At 38.6% G+C, this 17073-nt stretch overlaps 1 protein-coding gene across 1 annotated transcript; it reads left to right on the forward strand.

The window, feature by feature from the left end:
• Positions 1-999: 999 nt before the first annotated feature.
• LOC141000439 (deoxynucleoside triphosphate triphosphohydrolase SAMHD1-like) lies at positions 1000-16554 on the forward strand. Its single transcript, XM_073471183.1, has 16 exons — positions 1000-1317; positions 3355-3421; positions 3601-3673; positions 4362-4522; positions 5648-5763; positions 5941-6011; positions 7801-7977; positions 9901-10001; positions 10121-10229; positions 10320-10411; positions 10507-10622; positions 12275-12414; positions 12890-12985; positions 13122-13226; positions 13398-13535; positions 15410-16554. The coding sequence occupies exons 1-16, from the start codon at positions 1137-1139 to the stop codon at positions 15557-15559; spliced, it is 1893 nt and encodes a 630-aa protein (XP_073327284.1). The 5' UTR covers positions 1000-1136; the 3' UTR covers positions 15560-16554.
• The last annotated feature ends 519 nt before the right edge of the window (positions 16555-17073 follow it).

Here is a 17073-nt window from a genome sequence, read left to right on the forward strand (position 1 = left end):
TGTTTGTTAGTTTCTAGTTGTTTACAGTAGGGATGATAATTGTGAAATTGTGCAGGGATGAAGTAAGTAAGTAAGTTAAACACTGATCAATATCCACACAAAAAAAATATTTTGTGACAGTCGTCCAATCCGACATGCAGCCAAAATAGGCACCCCAACCAAAACTATTATCTGAAAACCAACAGAAGCACAAAATGTTTGATTGATATATAAAAATGAAACAACACAAAGCAAGACACAAATATAACAACAGGGAAATAAAGTAGAAATGGTAATAATGATAATAATGAGTATATACACTGTATTCATCTTCCCCATGCAGATATTAGCATTGCACAGGATAACTGCAGCCATAATTGTAATACACACAAGGTGTGAAGTATTATACTAAGAAGAAAGTATAACGGTTTAATTGCACAACTACTATGGGAAATTATGTGATACAAACAGAGATTGCACAGTTTGTTGCTTATCCAAAACTTTTGTATGAGATTTATTGGTTTTTACTTTGAAATATGAAATTGCAATATAGTTTTGCAATCTGTTTTTTCTCATCATTCAGGGTCACTATTGGTTGTGTACTTTACTTTATTTTTTTTCTGTGTATCTGGGGGAGTTTACACATACGCTTGTTTTCTTTATGTAGGCTGCTTCCAGTATATCCACATTCATGATGGTTCAATTTGACTCATTCAAAGCCACAAATAATAAAATATAGAATTATTATTTATTTCCCCATCAGAACTTTATTCTTGAGGCACTGAAACAGCATTTACACCTTCTTGTAACTGTAGCGTTAACTGTATTTATTTAACATTAAATGAATACAGTTAAACAACAATATGAGAGCTCAACGTAATCAAAACTGCCTTTATCGTGTATACAGCAGTTAAGCGAAGTTGCACGGACTTTTATTTTGGAAAACTCTGACCGGAAGCGTGCTTCATGTGTCGGTTTATCTTGACGCACCCGGTGTAAAATTGAAACCCGGGTATTTTTCACCGCCTTAGTGCTTTCTGCAGAGCTACGCGATCAGCTGTTGCAGTCGACGAGGGAGACATTACCGGCTGTAATCCTGCGGGGCTCTACTCTTCTGAATAACCCAAATAACCGCATTTTATTTTGGTCAGATCAACATGGCGAACCGAAAACGACCGTTCGAGGCAGTTTCGTGCCCCGCCGACGGCTTCAAAACGCCGGAGAAGAGAGTGTCAGTGGTCCAACTGCAGGACTCGGACTACATGCGATGGGGAGTGGAGGAAACGTGTCGGTACCTGCGAAGAGAAAGTCTCGGAGAATGGGAGGAAACATTTAGAGGTTTGTTCTCTGCTTCGACAGCTTAAAAACTGTCTGTTTAATACCTGTGTTGGACCAAACAGACAGCTGAGAGCTGCTTATCAATGCAGCTTGTTAGCCCGCTGTCCCCATGTGTGTGTTGTGTCACTGGGTGCTGAATTCATCCACATCGGGACAGTTTTTGCAATTCTCTCTTGTAAATCCCGTTCATGTCATCAGTTAAAAACAAATAACCCAACATATATATGACACTGCTGCCGTCCTGAAGGTGTATTATTTCTTTATGTGAAGAATGTGATGTTTTCACTGTGGCTCACCATTTTGTTGTAGTCGACACGAACTCTTTCTCACTGACATAAATTTGGTAGTTTAGGAAACAGTCATTCACCAGACTAACTGCTGCCTGCTGTAGCTGTCGTTAGCTAGTTAGCTCAGTTAGCCGTGCAGCTAGTGGTAAGGACTGGCAGTCGGAGGGTTGGTGTCTACTTTGCTGACACAGGAGCTTTGGACCAGGACGAACCGGGGCTAGCTGGTTAGCATGCTAAGTGCAGTAGATATAAAACACAATACGTGGACGACTTTAAAGTCAAAACTGTTATTCCTTCGCATTTTGTTGATTTAGTTAGTGTGTTAGTCAACCTTTTAAATATTCCAACTTAAATTCTTACATACTGCACCTTTAAATATATGTCTGCTAGAGCTGTGACAATTATTTCCATTACTGATTAATCTGCAGACTATGCCATTGGTCTTAAAAAAAATTATAGGTAATAAATCAATTTTATTTATAGAGCCCACAATCACATCGCCTCAGTGGGCTTTACAATCTGTACAGAGAGCGACTTCCTCTGACCTTTGACCCTTGATTCGAGTGAGGAAAAACTTGCCATATTGAGAAAAAAACAACCTTTTAACAGAGTTGAGATGGAAGAAACCTCAGGAAGAGCCACAGAGGAGGGACCAATAGATAAATGGTCATTACAAGTTGCCACTGCCGAAAGTTCTCATGATCAGCTAATGGACTTATCCTTGCTGCTCCAGTGTCTACTTGATAATATGTATGCATTTTGATATCTTCATTCTGTCCCCACTCTTTCATGCAGTGTCTCCTAGTTTTTAACACACTGAGCAACATTTGAATTAAGCCTTATTGTCCACTATTGTCAGACAAAAAGATTAAGATAGGCTGATTTGACCAAATTAACCTACAAGGCCTGCTTCCACACACAAACTGTAGGACTGCCAGGGTTGTGCAATTTATCGATAGTACGTTATTATCTTGATTTGGCATTTGTCTCATCCTGTTTTTAAAGGCTGCTTTACAGGAAAGTGGAGTAGTTCTCTGAACTTACCAGACTACTTGTGCTAATACCTTTACCCACTTTGTCATTATATCCACATTACTGATGACTGTTTGTCTAAAAATCTCATTGTGTTGATATTTTGTACCATTAGTCATCCCTACACTATTGTCACAATATCAATATTGAGGTATTTGGTCGAATTTTGTTGCCAAGTCCCAGCATACATGAAGATTTAAAAAAAAAACTTGAGACAAACTGCCTAAAAATGATGGTGATATTATAATTAACTAGTGCTATACTTAACTGGAAGCACCTTTCAACATCATCTACTTCACCTGAAATGCTTTGATAATTCGGGTCACGAAGAAAATGTCCTTATTTAAAGAATGTAAACATAATTTCAGAACAACATATGTTTATTTTGGTGCACGGTTGCATCATACATAATTGTATATCATGTATATCTACAACATATTAGTCTTTCAAATGTTATTCCCATAAATTAAAGTCAAGCTGAAGCATCTGCCATTTCTCTTACGTCTTGCTTTTTGTGTTAGCTTCCTCTTTGATGCTGACCACAATCCCTTAGGTCATGTGACCTTGTTGTGTCATATACTTCCACAGCAAGGTCTCAGTTGCTTTGTCTTATACTTTTCGGAGCAGAAGTGCAGTGTTGTTTTTTTTCTGCTGTCCCAGTTTACCTATAAAAGCCATAAGCTAGCATCTTAATGGTTACTTTTGCTCTGTTTTGCAGCTCAAAAAATCACAGGTGTCGGGCTGCGGTATCTCAATGATGCTGAGCTGGAGAAGATTGGCATAGAGTAAGTGATTGAAAATCGAGTTTTGGGGGTTGTGATTGGATAAGTCACTGTGATGAGGAGGAGGAGGAAATGTAACTGAAACAACTATTAATAGTGTCAACAAAGGAAGAGACCACATGAGCCTCTCAACTTGGTTACTTCAATGTTTCACACCATTTTTCAATTTTTATCTCGCCCAGGCATCTTGGTGATCGTCTGCGCATCCTACACAGCCTCAGGAAGCTGTGGCAGATACAAGCAGAGCCAAATAAGGTAACAGCTGTACCACAATGCTACACGCTCAAGGCTATTGAGATATTGAAGACATAATAGAATGAAAATGAGGAACTGCAAGGACGTGAGAAGAGATTCAAGGGTCATTGCATGAAACAAAAATTACTGTTGTTTACATGTTCTGTTTTCTTTATTTGTTCTCAACCCTCAGATAAAAAACAACAGAAAAATAAGGGTTACAAACTGAAATATAATTGTAAAAGCGGAAGGCTTTGACACTAGGAAAGGAAGAAAGACTAGTTGCTAGATAGATTAAAGCAACTGTCTGTACAAACCTTCACATGGTCAGATATCCTGAATCAGTGTCCTTGTAGCTATCCAAGAGTCGATGTTAGACCAGAGGTGATCAAGCCTGATGCTTTCTCTTGCTTCAGTTAAATCTACTCCTGCTCATTATTCCCAATTGTTTTACCTAGTTGTTTCAATCTGCCTTGTTTTAAGCCTGTCTTGTTTTAGTCTGCACTTTGTTCATTGCTGTAAATACCTATTAGTAACTATTATTAGTAAAGTTTAATATTATATAAATATACTATATATGTTTCTATACTGGTTTCTTAGTTGAAAAATGGCTTCAAGCCACCCAAAGATAAACACAGACTAGGTATTGTGGCACTCTACTGTTCTGATTATGTGTTTTATAACTGTCTGTTGTCCTGTCTTCTGCCAGGTGTTTAATGATCCCATCCACGGGCACTTGGAGTTACACCCCCTTCTCATCAAAATCATCGACACACCTCAGTTCCAGAGACTTAGAAACCTCAAGCAGCTTGGGGGGGCCTACTTCGTTTTTCCTGGAGCATCCCACAACCGCTTTGAGCACTGCATTGGGTATGTCCTCAGTTAGGTACAGTCTATACATATATGGAGCAGTAAAACCATGGTGAGGACACTATAAAACTGACACAGACCAACATTAATTGGTGAGGCCAGATACTGAGTCCCCAAAGTGACAACTAGACGTATAATTAAAGGTGGTTAACTAATACAAAATGTTTCTCAAAGTCACAATTTAATCAAGATGCTGTATTTTGATAATGTTGAATTTTAAGTATGACACCCAGCAGGCCACGCCAATAAGAGCAGCCACAGTCCCATAGGGGGAAAACACACAGCCCTTGTCCCCTGCCCTCAAGGAAAAAATGCCTCTTTTTACATTTTAGTCTGCGTGAAAATGTGTTGGTGAGAATTATAGCAAATATTTTCTACAAGGATTTGTGCAGCTGATAATTATATCATTGAAAGTAGGTGAAAGGCTTGGCAAATGACCATTTTCAACTTTGCAGAATGGTCAAACAGCAGATGTAGAATGAGTGGAGCATGAAACTCCTTCTTGCATCTTTTATTTAATTTAGGAATGCATGATATTGGATTTTTGCTGATATCCAATATACCAATATTTTTCAACTAATTTTGGACGATGCTGATACATGCACACATTTCTTTCTACCTTCCCCGTCTTTCTCGGTTGCCTATACAAGCCTGTGGACGGTTTGTTTAAGTTGTTTAATGCTGCTGGTCTGTGGATTTCTTTCAAAGGATGTGACTTTATGCATGTTCTCAAATACCTCGTCTCTGTGCCTCTCTCCACTCCACTAAGAGAAAGCAGTAGCTAAATACAGTTTTGAAATGGAGTCGGCTAACATGAACTAACAACCAGCTTCCAGTACAACACAGAAGTTCAACAGAGCCCCTTTAAAACCTCTATCAGCCAATACCAATGAAATGCCAATATATTTGTGCATCTCTAATTCCAGTTAATTAAAGCTTGCTTTGATTGTTATACTCTCATTCCAAAAGATTGATTATCTGATTAATATTCCAGCAAATTCCAGATACAAATTCTAAATTCCAAAATGTTACATTAGGTATTTATCTGAAAATAATCATTTCTCTGTCATGTTTTGTGTTATTATCATTATCGTGTATCAGTTGTTTTGTTGTCTTCTGGCACAGGGTGGGTTACTTGGCAGGACGACTTGTCCAAGCTCTGAATGAGAGGCAGCCAGAACTCCTCATCTCTCGCAGAGACATCCTGTGTGTGCAGATCGCTGGGCTCTGTCATGACCTGGGTGAGTGATACACAGGTCCTGACAAGTTTTAGGTTTTAATCTCCTCGATACAGGGTGTGAGCATGAGTGATAATGAAAGTGAAACAATTACTGTTTATCATCTCTTTTTTTTCCCACATAGCAATAAAAGCAAAGTTCATTTATAACATTTATAACCTCCGTTTTCCCAATTTCCAGGACATGGCCCATTCTCCCATATGTTTGACGGGTTGTTCATCCCCAAAGCACGTCCCGGAATTAACTGGAAGGTAGGAAACATTGTGATTTATATTTCTCTTCAGCCAAAATAAAAATAATTTTCCAAATTTCTTAGTTTATCGAGTTATTTATCGGATTATATAATCCACACGTACACAGGTATTTTTATAAACAGAGTTTTAGAAAAACATATCCAGACGAGCGTTTTAGCACTGTTTCAGAAAAAATCTCCATCCATAGAACACATGGCATATCCCATGTCCATTCACTGTTCATGCACATGCCATTGTAAACAGGAAGGAGATTGTATACTCCAGTTGATTAGCTACAGTAAATCCGATGAATGAGGCAGGAAAACTTGACTGCCCTTCACAGAATCTTCTTGGATGGTTTCTCAGCAAATTATTGTAAGCACCCCTTTTTGTCTCTCTTTTCCATCATTGCATTATAAATGTCTGTTTGTGTCTTTCTAAATAGAACATTAAATATAATATATAACATCCATTACTTCACTGTACAAACTCAACTCGTACTCCAATATCATAACATGACTGAGTTCAAATTTGCCAATGATGCTTCAAACACTGATAAACGAGAGTTTTCAAAAAGCTCCGTTTTCAGTGTCCTGCAATGCCATTTACCCATAAAGAGAAAAAGCTTTAAGAAATACTCATGTACATGTGAACAGGGTATTAAAAGATAGGTGCAGTCTCCTCCGGGCCTCTGGCTGCTTAATTTCCTCTGACTAACAAAGTAATTGTGTTGTTGACATGTTCTATTGTCCTGAGGTTCCCAACTGCTGTTATGATTAATCAAAAAACTATTTGGCAATCATTGATGTGCAAGTCAACACACTGTAATTCACAACTGCAGTTTGTTCATAACATAGCAACCCAGATGTGCTCTTGAACCGAAATGAATTGCTGAAAAGGTCATCTCAGTTCAGAATATTTGGTTTGAAAAAAGTGTGACTACCCCGTTCCAGAGCTCTTGGAATAAGTTAGAGACTACTTCAGCAAGATGTATTTTAAAAAGAAGACCATATGTTGTGTGGAAAAACAATGGGAACAAATGGAAAAGTCAGACTGACGCATAATAACTACTGTGTGGAAAAACAGACTGTCTTTGAGCTGGCTATTTTTGAAAAGTACTGGAAAAGGCCTTGAGCTCTCACTTAGTCACCCACTGTTCAGATGGTTAAAGCCTGAGCGCTTTCATCTACTATATAATGAAGTTCAGTGTAGCTGTTGCAGAGTCCAAGAGATTTTAAGCAGTTAGTATTCTGGAAAGATCTACCTATTAGATGCAAATCCTCTCATCACACAATTCTTAAATAGGCGCTGTAGTCTGCAAAAACCCTAATAAACTCCCTTTTTGGCACTAACTACAAGGAGACCATTTGATCGCCTTTCATTCCTCATTAAAATCGGTTAATTAATTCACAATTCTAAAATTCTGATGGCGTGAAGTTACTCCGATAAACAGCATCTTCTTTTACAGGGACTTTTTATATAGGTAGCTGTAATTACTGTAATTCAAGGCTGCTGTATAAAGCAGTTATCGTCACTTGACTTGTAAGCGTGACAGTTGAGTGCTAAGATAAGGATTGACTGCCCAGAATGAATCACTGATAAGAACTGTTAAGCACTCGGCCATTATGTAAGTTATGACCACAGACCTGCTGTCTGACAAACATCAGAGATAAGAGAGATAAGTATTCACGTTTATTTTAGCTGAGATATGCTGTTTCTGTTTGAGTAATGAGTTATTGTGCTTTCATTTTCAAATTGTGGCCATTCACCTTCCCATATTAATATAATGCATCTGGTTCTGTTCCAGCATGAGAAGGCCTCTCTAGCCATGTTTGACTACCTGGTGAATGACAATGACCTGAAGCCGGTGATGGAGCAGCACGGCCTGGTGCTGCCTGACGACCTGGACTTCATCAAGGAACAGATTGGTGGACCGCTGGGCACTAATGCAGCTGAAGACCAGAAGGAACCTGGTTCTAGTTCTGTGTGAGATCAGCCAATGTTTGATTTCTATATAAAGTACCTTTTTACACTATCCATGAAATATTTACTCCTACTTTAGCTGGGCTCTTACACACTTTTGCACTATACAGTTTACAGTTATAATTTGACCTGCATGTAGACAAACCTGGGGGCTTGGTCACGATCGACAGATGGTGATTGTCTTGGTCAAAGAACCACCCTGAAATGAATCATAACACAACTTTGAGGGGTTTTTTTTCCCCCTTAAAAATAGTTAACATGACTAATGATTTCTATATCAAACTGGAATTTGAAGAAATTAATAATTCAGTAAAAATCAGAAACGCTTAATCCCTTTAATCCTACAATGCTCTACTGTACTGAGTTCTCTCCCCAGACAGCTTAACAACCATTCACACCTGGGCTGACCTAGCCTTAGAAACCCACATGAAGGCCGGTTTGACCAACGACCCACAAGTGTCCCTAACGACTCTGAAACTCAGAGCTCACACGGGTCCTTAACAACTCTGTAGGAACACACCCACACAGAGTTTAAAAGCTAGGCCAACTCCTCTCCAGTTAGTTAGAACTGAAGAAGCCTCTTGGATGAGAGGTGAAACATCTTCAAGAAACTGAAACAAGTCCAGTTGTCTACGATACAGCACCTAGATTTACCATGACCTGGATGACTGAGAACCTTCATCAGCATGTTAATCCTGTAAAAGTATGTTGGCCAGGAAACGTTAACGTACCAAGCTAGTCAGAGATATGTGGGGTGGCAGCCCACTGGCGGGTCTGCCTCATGTAGGCAGACCGCTTAGTCTTTGGTCAGTTGTGAGAATCAGATTAAAACTTGTGTATTGAATCTAGATTTGATAAAGATATTGATTTGATGGGGCAGAGGCTTGCAGCTTTTCTCTTTATCAGTCCCAATGAATTCATTCTTAGAGCACCTGATAACAGCACAAGGTGTCTAAAATTAGCCAGCTCTTAAAATTGGACAACATTTGTTTAATAGATTCAAACTTTTATTTTAAATGGCGTTTGATGACCATATTTTCAACACGTCCAACAGTTTTACAGGATCTTCGGACAGATTTCGTTGCAAATGCAGTTTAACAGTTTACCTTTACATACAGCATGTGTGTTTACAAGCAAGGTTCCACCGACAGCATGTGTACACATACAAGGAATTTGACTCTGGTTTATCATTGCTCTCAATGTACTAAACAGAATAGACCTAGATATAGGTAAGAACAAGGACAACAGATGGTGACCAAAGAATAAAGAATGGTCGGGACTGCAATGTATGTGGAAAAGAATCACAAATGAACAACATCATAAATACTAAGTCTACATTTAAGTCACATGTTCTGATGAAGTTGTAAACAGTACAAACAATATGAAACTGTAGGACTGATGTCACTGTTCATCAGGGTGATGGCCTGTGGGAACAAACTGATCTTGTAACTGGTTGTTCTGGCATACAGTGTTCTAGCGCCAACCACATGGGAGAAGTTGGAACAGGCCCCACAAAGCCTGAAGTGAGATGTAAACACCGACCAGAATAAATGAGGAAAACTCTTGCTGTGCATAGAATGGTCTATTAAAATAGTTTCTATGTGAGGAGTGCCTGATTTCCTTAAAACGGTGACATCTGTACACCAGCCTTTGTTAAAGTAGAAGCAGATTTCTGCCCTTGTCTTCCCTGATAGCTCACTTGTAAATAAGTTTTGTGTTTATGTTAGCTTATCTATTAGCTTGTTGTCCTTGTTAATTGTTGTTAGTTGTACATGTAGTTGTATATCTACATGTATCTTTATGTACATTTGTTCTAGGCACTGTGTAAAAACGTTGAGCCACTTGATTCAAATTCCGTGTATGCATAAACATCCTGGGCCAACAAAGCCTATTCTAATGCTACCATTTTCTTTCCTCTCCACAGTGGCTGTATAAAGGCCGTCCAGAAGACAAGTCCTTCCTTTATGAAATTGTGGCCAACAAAAGAAATGGCATTGATGTGGACAAGTGGGACTACTTTGCCAGGTGGGCTTGTTGCTGTTCGTTTCATAATAGTTTTCCAAATTATATAATAAATATTTATATTTTCGTATTTCGTTTAATCACCTATCCCTTCACCCATTTATGCACTCTGTCTTTTTTAGGGACTGCTACCACCTGGGCATCCAGAACAACTTTGACTATCGCCGCTTCCTGAAGTTTGCGAGGGTGTGCGAGGTGGACGGGCAGAAGCACATCTGCACTAGAGACAAGGTGCTGACTTTGTTAAGCCTACTTTTTGATAAACTTTCAGAACATTTAGATGATTCGTTTTGATTAAGATACAGGCCATTCTTTTAACAGGAGGTGGGCAATCTGTATGACATGTTCCACACGAGGAACTGCCTCCACAGAAGAGCCTACCAGCACAAAGTGGGCAACATCATAGAGACTATGTGAGTAGCTAATCGCTGTCTTCGATTCATGATTTAGTGTCTTGTTTGTTCTGTAGCAAAAGGCAATAATAATGATGTTGGGTGTGATCATCCAGGATCACAGAGGCCTTTTTAAAAGCAGACAAGCACATCAAGATCGAAGGCTCAAAAGGAAAGATCTTCACTCTCTCTACAGCCATAAATGACATGGAGGCCTACACCAAGCTGACAGGTCTGTAGATACCACTGTGTGCTGTTAGCTTGAGTTTGAACTTTAAGACACAGGGAGGAGATTGGCTTCTAAAACTACTTTGTGTGTGAGCATGTGTGCCTGAGTCATGCCAGATAGATTTTAAGCAGGAATGGTGGCTGGTTAATGGTGGATTAACCACCAGCAGAGCAAGTTTGACTGCAGGATCATTTGTGTTTACTCACCTTAGTCATACGGTGTTTATCCGGCGTAAACAGCCAGATTACTTTACTGCATTAGCCGTGAGCTCACTTTGCCAGCAACGGCACACATCGAAAGTGTGTGTGTCTGTGTGTTTAAATTCAGGTCAACTCTCATTGTTCAGCACTCACAGAACACTGCCATTCTCCCACTTCTTTTCCTCTCTTCTTTCTGTGACGGCTCTTTGAAATAAAATACATTTCCCATCCAGCTCCAGACAGCAGTCAACATTACAGTTACGTGACATAAACACAGACAATGGAGGTTTCCTCAGCAGATCACTGCTGCGGTCAGGCTGATAAGTGGGAGCAAACACATAGGATGGATAGAACGAAGGATAGATGAAGGATAGAGCGATGTGACAGTTTATTCCTCAGGTCTGGCTTACCCATGATACTCAAGCCGGCTCTGACCAGCTGCTCCTTCCACAAACACTCTGTTGATAGGGAGCCCCCTAGCGGTGGAAATTACATATTGTACTTGTTTTTAACAAAAACTGAATATAAATGCTTAGAAAAGGAAAGTAATGAGGCAGAACTGTTTCATCAGATTGTTTTTGTACATATTGAAGTAGTCGGGGTGTGCACAATCAATTGATAAGTTAAAGGATTTTTAGATGACCTTAGATGCTTTGTATCCAAAACACTACATCTTCCCTTTCAAACAGTCCTTGCAAATAGAGGAATTAACAAGGGAAAAATAATTGACCATTGATACAAAACAGTCAAATTTACAACCAATTTTTCAAAATATTCTCTACGAAATATTACCTTTCACCAATCAAGGTGAAAATGTTGAGGCGCCATTTTTCAATAAAAATCAGGGAGCCCGACTGATTTTCTGTTTTTTCCTCTTCACATATTGATTATTCTGCCTCTGTTGTTTGCTGGCTTGAAGCTGTGGTTAGTTGTGCCAGGCCGTGGTGGCTTCCTCACCATCACAATGATAGCACAGGTCAATAAAAAAATCAAAGTCTGTTTTTCAAATAGTTCTTTCTGGAAATGAAAAATGTTCTGCCTCTACACTACATGTGAGCAGAGGTGTGATGACTAGATAACATTTGTAATGCCTGTTGGTATCAAGGAGTCTTTTTTGGTCCGATGCTATTAGCACCCACAAATGTATTTGCGCCTGTGGTGGAATAGTCAATGTGATGCCTAAACCTAATCAAACTGTGACTGAAAAATGAAAAACAAAACAAAAAAAAACTTGGTCTAAAGGAGCTGTATGTAAATGGCCCCTTTTCATAACAAGCTCTGCTTTAAACCTGATTAGGTTAGTGAAAGAAATTAATTCCTTTTCTGAATTTTTTTTTTTTAATATAGTTATATAAGTTTCAAATAAAGAAATTCAGTAAATGATTTAGTGACTTTGTTTGTCTTTGGTTTGCTTTATCTGACCTGTCCTCTACTCATTTTGTGTTTGTCCTTTAGATCATGTGTTCGAACAAATACTGAACTCCTCCTCCCCGGAGCTGGCTGAGGCAAGACAGATTCTACGCAACATCATCTGTCGACGCCTCTATAAGTGTTTGGGCCAAACCCAGGCAGACAAACACGTGATAGTCACCCAGGTGTGTGTGTGTTTGTGTCTTGACATGGCTATAATGCACGTCTGCCTGTCACAACATCTGTATTTGTTATTAGTCAATAATTAGTTGAAATTATTTTCTTTAGGAGGTCATTGTTGTTTTGTGCGGTGTATTTTGCAGTGTGTTTGTTTGTTCGTGATTGTCCCCTCTGCAGTTTCATAGAGCCTGAGGTGATAATAACTTGTTTCGTCTGATCAAAAACTTAATTATATTGAATTCACTATGAATGTGAATTTGAAAAGTAAGAAGCATCATATCCTGACTTTTGCACAGCTGGAGCCAGCTTATCTTGTCTTGTGGTTGATAACATGGAATGTAGTTCATCATTTGTATTATATGAAGATATGGTACCAGTGTGATGAAAATCAAATGGTCAAATCTCATCTAATGTCCCTGCTAAAATGAAATGTGTATCACCCGTTGTCTTTTCAACTTTTGCTTTTATATCCACTATAAGGAGAAGCTTCGCTCGTGGGAGAAAGACTTGGCTCTGTGCATCCCCCAGAGTAGCTCCCAGGATGTCAGTCTGCAGCCAGAGGACTTTGTAGTTAATGTAAGTTTTTAATCTAATTTCTTTTAATCTAGTAAAATCCATTTTTGTAATTTTATAATGATAAAGCTCCATTGTAACCTAATGTCCTTTTGGAATTTTTTCTGCACTTGTTCTAAAAACTAATTTCTTTCTTTAGGTCATTTCTTTGGACTATGGGATGAAGGAAAAGAACCCCATCAACAATGTGCGTTTCTACTGTAAGGACGACCCAAACAAAGCAATCCAGATTCGGAAGAACCAGGTCAGAACTAAAGACCACAGATTTCAAATCTTGGATCTTTCTCTGCATGAGCTTAGCCCACATTTAAATTGCTGATTTTTTCCTAACATGTATTTAAATTTTAATTCATACAGAAACTGTTTGTCACTTCCTCTGTCTCTAAAAAAAATCTACTGCTATCATTCTTGTCAGGTGTCTAAACTTCTTCCAGAGCAGTTTGCTGAGCAGCTGATCAGGGTCTTCTGCAAGAAGACTGATCACAGGAGTCTGGAGGCAGCCAAGAAGCACTTTGTGCAGTGGTGCATGGACATGAACTTCTCAAAGCCTCAGGTAATGTTTATCTTCCACAGGGTAAAGAATTGAACGACTAAATGCTAGAGTTGTGAATCCTAACTAGCCTCAAGATTCGATTACCATTCACATCTCAGTGATTCGAATGCTCAACAATTCTTGATACATCTTGATGCATCTCAGTATATTGCATCCTCAGTTTTTCTATATTGGAGCACACAGTTACTTTTTCAAAATGTAATGTAAGCAGTAAGATTCATCTAAATTTCCTTTTTATTTAGAATGTACTTCAAAAATCTACTACAACAGTCGACAACATAAAAAGCTGCATCTTTTTAATACCAGTATCTGTGTGACTCACCTCAGTACATAAACATTACAAAAACAAAACTTAAATCTGTTTGGTGTGCATTACACGTGTGCTGTGATCAACAAAAATGTTATTTCACATAGTAGCGTGAACACGGGTCACTTTCTGAATGTGGCAAACATCACAAACATGATTTCTGCACTCACTTCTCTCAGAGTTGATCTCAATTCATGGCTGATATGCTGCGCTCGCTGTATTCTCGTGACTGCAGACGTTAGCTTCAGGTGAAAACGGCAAGTTCATAAAATCCCTCATGTGACCCGAGCTGTCCGCTTTCAAAATACTATGTGCTTTTTTTGGAATCACTAGCTGCTGATCTGTGCCTCCCTCCAACATATTTCCTAAATTAAACTGGCAATACACAAGTTTAATGTTGATTGCACAATGTAATGGATATAGAATAAGGAAACCAGCAGCGTTTACATTGGTTCCCTATAAACCTTGCTATCACTATACATTTTTTTCTGCCACTGAGCACAAAATCTCCTGGTAAAAGGACGGTTAACTGCCGATCCATTTCTATTATAGACTAAATGTTGGATAGGGTTTTGTCCTGTGTTGTTATTTGCGACTCTGAGGAAAACAGAAACAATCCAGTTGTCTTTGGCACAGCGGCGCTAACAATAATAACACTTGGAAACACTAGGGGGGAAAGTTGTCTGTTGCCACTTTAAGTAACATTAGCCTAATGCTGTCCAGCTGAGGCCGGAAAGATTATGTTCTGCCTCCGTGTTGGTGCAGTGTCATCTCTGCACCAACAGGGAGTAAAAGGAAAAATCTTACTGAGCTGTGTGAGTTGAAGAAAGGTCAGCGTGAGATGGAAAAATCTTACGTATCTCAGAATTAGTCTTCTACAAACTGCTGCTGGGATTGTTGGAGCTGTTGCCCTGCTGTTGATATGCTCAGGAAAACTTTAAAGTAAAAAGGGGCAGAGTTTGGAGGAACAGAAAGAAATAAGTAGAGAAGTAAAAATCTAAGGAAAAAATTGAACAAATGGCCCTTTTTATATCGATATTCATCCAGTTGGAATCTTCCATTGGGACAAATTGTGGCCTAGAGAGGGAATACCACTATAAAAGGGTCATTTGTTCCATGAGATCTTTCTGACTCCCTAGCCAAGACTTGATGAATAAACGTGTCAGAGTTTCTTTTTAGGTATAACATTGCCATGCAGTGACAAGAAAGTGAATTTAATTGTTTAACAAGAAAGTGCCTTTGAGTTTTCTTGTGATTTTTTTGCACTGTATACAGGCAGGAGAATGTAATTGTTGAATCTTTGAGTTTTCCATATTAAAAAAAAGAAGCTGCAGTGAGGTGTTGCCGCCCTCTTGTGGCTGGAGAGGGTTAATCAGTTTTCACACGAGGTTTAACATTTCATGGTTAGATTTCCTTCCAGTCCATTTAACACTACAGGGCTGCAAACTAAGAATTATGTTGTAGAGCCCAAGGATCACATGCAGAGTTACAATTAGGGGTTACTTAGATTTAGTGTGCTGCACAAATGATGACTTCTTGTGTTTTTCTGTTGTTTTTACACACACAGGACGGTGACATAATAGCACCTGAGCTGACTCCTCTGAAACCCAGCTGGTCAAACAACAACGAGGGCGAGGATGGTGAAGATGGCGGGTCCAGAAAAGTAAACTACGCTGCTTTAAATGGACAAAAGAAAGCCAAGAAACTAAATTTTTGAGTAAGAGGAAGAGCAGGGATTATGCCTCTGTTACACATTTGGCAGATGAGACAGGGTTGAGTGGTGATTATATTTTTCTACGAGGCAAGTGTGTTGATGAGCAAAACAAAGATTACAATCATTGATTCTATTGAAACAAGTTTTACACCAAAAAGAAATAATTTCAATAAAGAGGACTCATGATTGCAGGACAAGAGCCTTCAGAGCCTTCACTCAGGGTTTTTACAAACATAGATCCCACATCTGTATTATACACTTATTTTTGTTTTAGTTTAATCATTTTAATCAGGTTTTTATTTTGGACCCTCCTTTACATTTGGAGCTGCACACATTTTTCATTTCAATCATTGTTTAATACCATGTGCTATGCAACAGCTTCTATCGTGTTTCTGCATCATGAACAATAAATAATGTTTAAAATGTTTTACTCCGAACATGTGCACATTATATTTCAGGTTGGTGTGTTTTTACAGCTGATTTGTTTCAGGGTTTTCTTTTATTCAGCTTATAAAACAAGTGCATCAAATCGAGTTACTCTACATATATAAACAAACAAACCGAAAGTTTCTGACATTTAAAGTGAGCTTTTGTTTTAACTTGTGGCATATTCAGAAATTTGATTTGATCTTACTTTGAATGTATTTATTTTTATTATTTCTGGTGTGTTTTGTAAAACTTTATTTATTGTTCTTACAGTAAGTAGCTCAGCTGGAAAAGTGGGGGAGTTTGCACCTTTATAGACCTGTTCAACATTTTAATGACTACTTTCCCCCTTAAAATGTGTCGTAAAAAGTTTCCTCTTACCAAAATGGAAAAACTCACGCCTCATCAAACGTGCCTCATAGTTGGTTATTTTGTTTTGCTTGATTGTATAAAAATATATTTTTGAAAAAATGTAAACAGAAACCCACCAGTGGGTTTGAGCATATCCTGTAAAATGCTTTTCCTATTGAAAGGGGTTGAAAACAGTTTGAAAATAAAACTCTTTGTCTCAAGTTGTGTCCTCCTGTTATGTAAGTTGTTGAACACCAGAGGGCATCACTCACTCAGTTTAGACTGGAGAGAAATGTTCCAGGAAACATTTTGTTAAGTGGGAAGTTGGATCTTGTCTCCAAGAAACACATTGCAAATTGAGAGAAGTTTCCCAGATCTGTATATTCATGTTGACTCGTGACAATCACAACAAATGAGCACAATTCATGGAATGGGGAAGTTACTAACAACATACATCAAAACTGTTTAACACTGAGTGTATCATATAAATAACAAATATATCAGTCCAAAAGGTTGAGGGAATATATAATATATATTCTCTTGTGTTTTAATTGATTGGATTCTTTAGGAAACTGTAGGTTCACAGTTATTCAAGTCTGTTTTAAAACAGTTGTCACATACCAACATGAACAATGAAAAGCAGTTCACGTAAAAAAAAAAAAATGCAGCTGAAACTAATGACATCCCCATCGGCCTCAGCTGTTTATGTTGAGTGCTAATAAGCAAATGTTAGCACTCTA

This window comes from Pagrus major, chromosome 7, assembly GCF_040436345.1.
Source record: "Pagrus major chromosome 7, Pma_NU_1.0".
Classification (NCBI taxonomy): Eukaryota; Metazoa; Chordata; class Actinopteri; order Spariformes; family Sparidae; genus Pagrus; species Pagrus major.

What these genes read in the sequence shown, in the direction of transcription:
- LOC141000439 (XM_073471183.1), top strand. Translation starts at nt 1,137, where the DNA reads ATGGCGAACCGAAAACGACCGTTCGAGGCAGTTTCGTGCCCCGCCGAC. An exon ending in CGCTTTGAGCACTGCATTGG is followed by an intron (nt 4,523 to 5,647) that starts GTATGTCCTCAG and finishes CTTCTGGCACAG; the next exon opens with GGTGGGTTACTTGGCAGGAC. An exon ending in TGAACTTCTCAAAGCCTCAG is followed by an intron (nt 13,536 to 15,409) that starts GTAATGTTTATC and finishes TTACACACACAG; the next exon opens with GACGGTGACATAATAGCACC.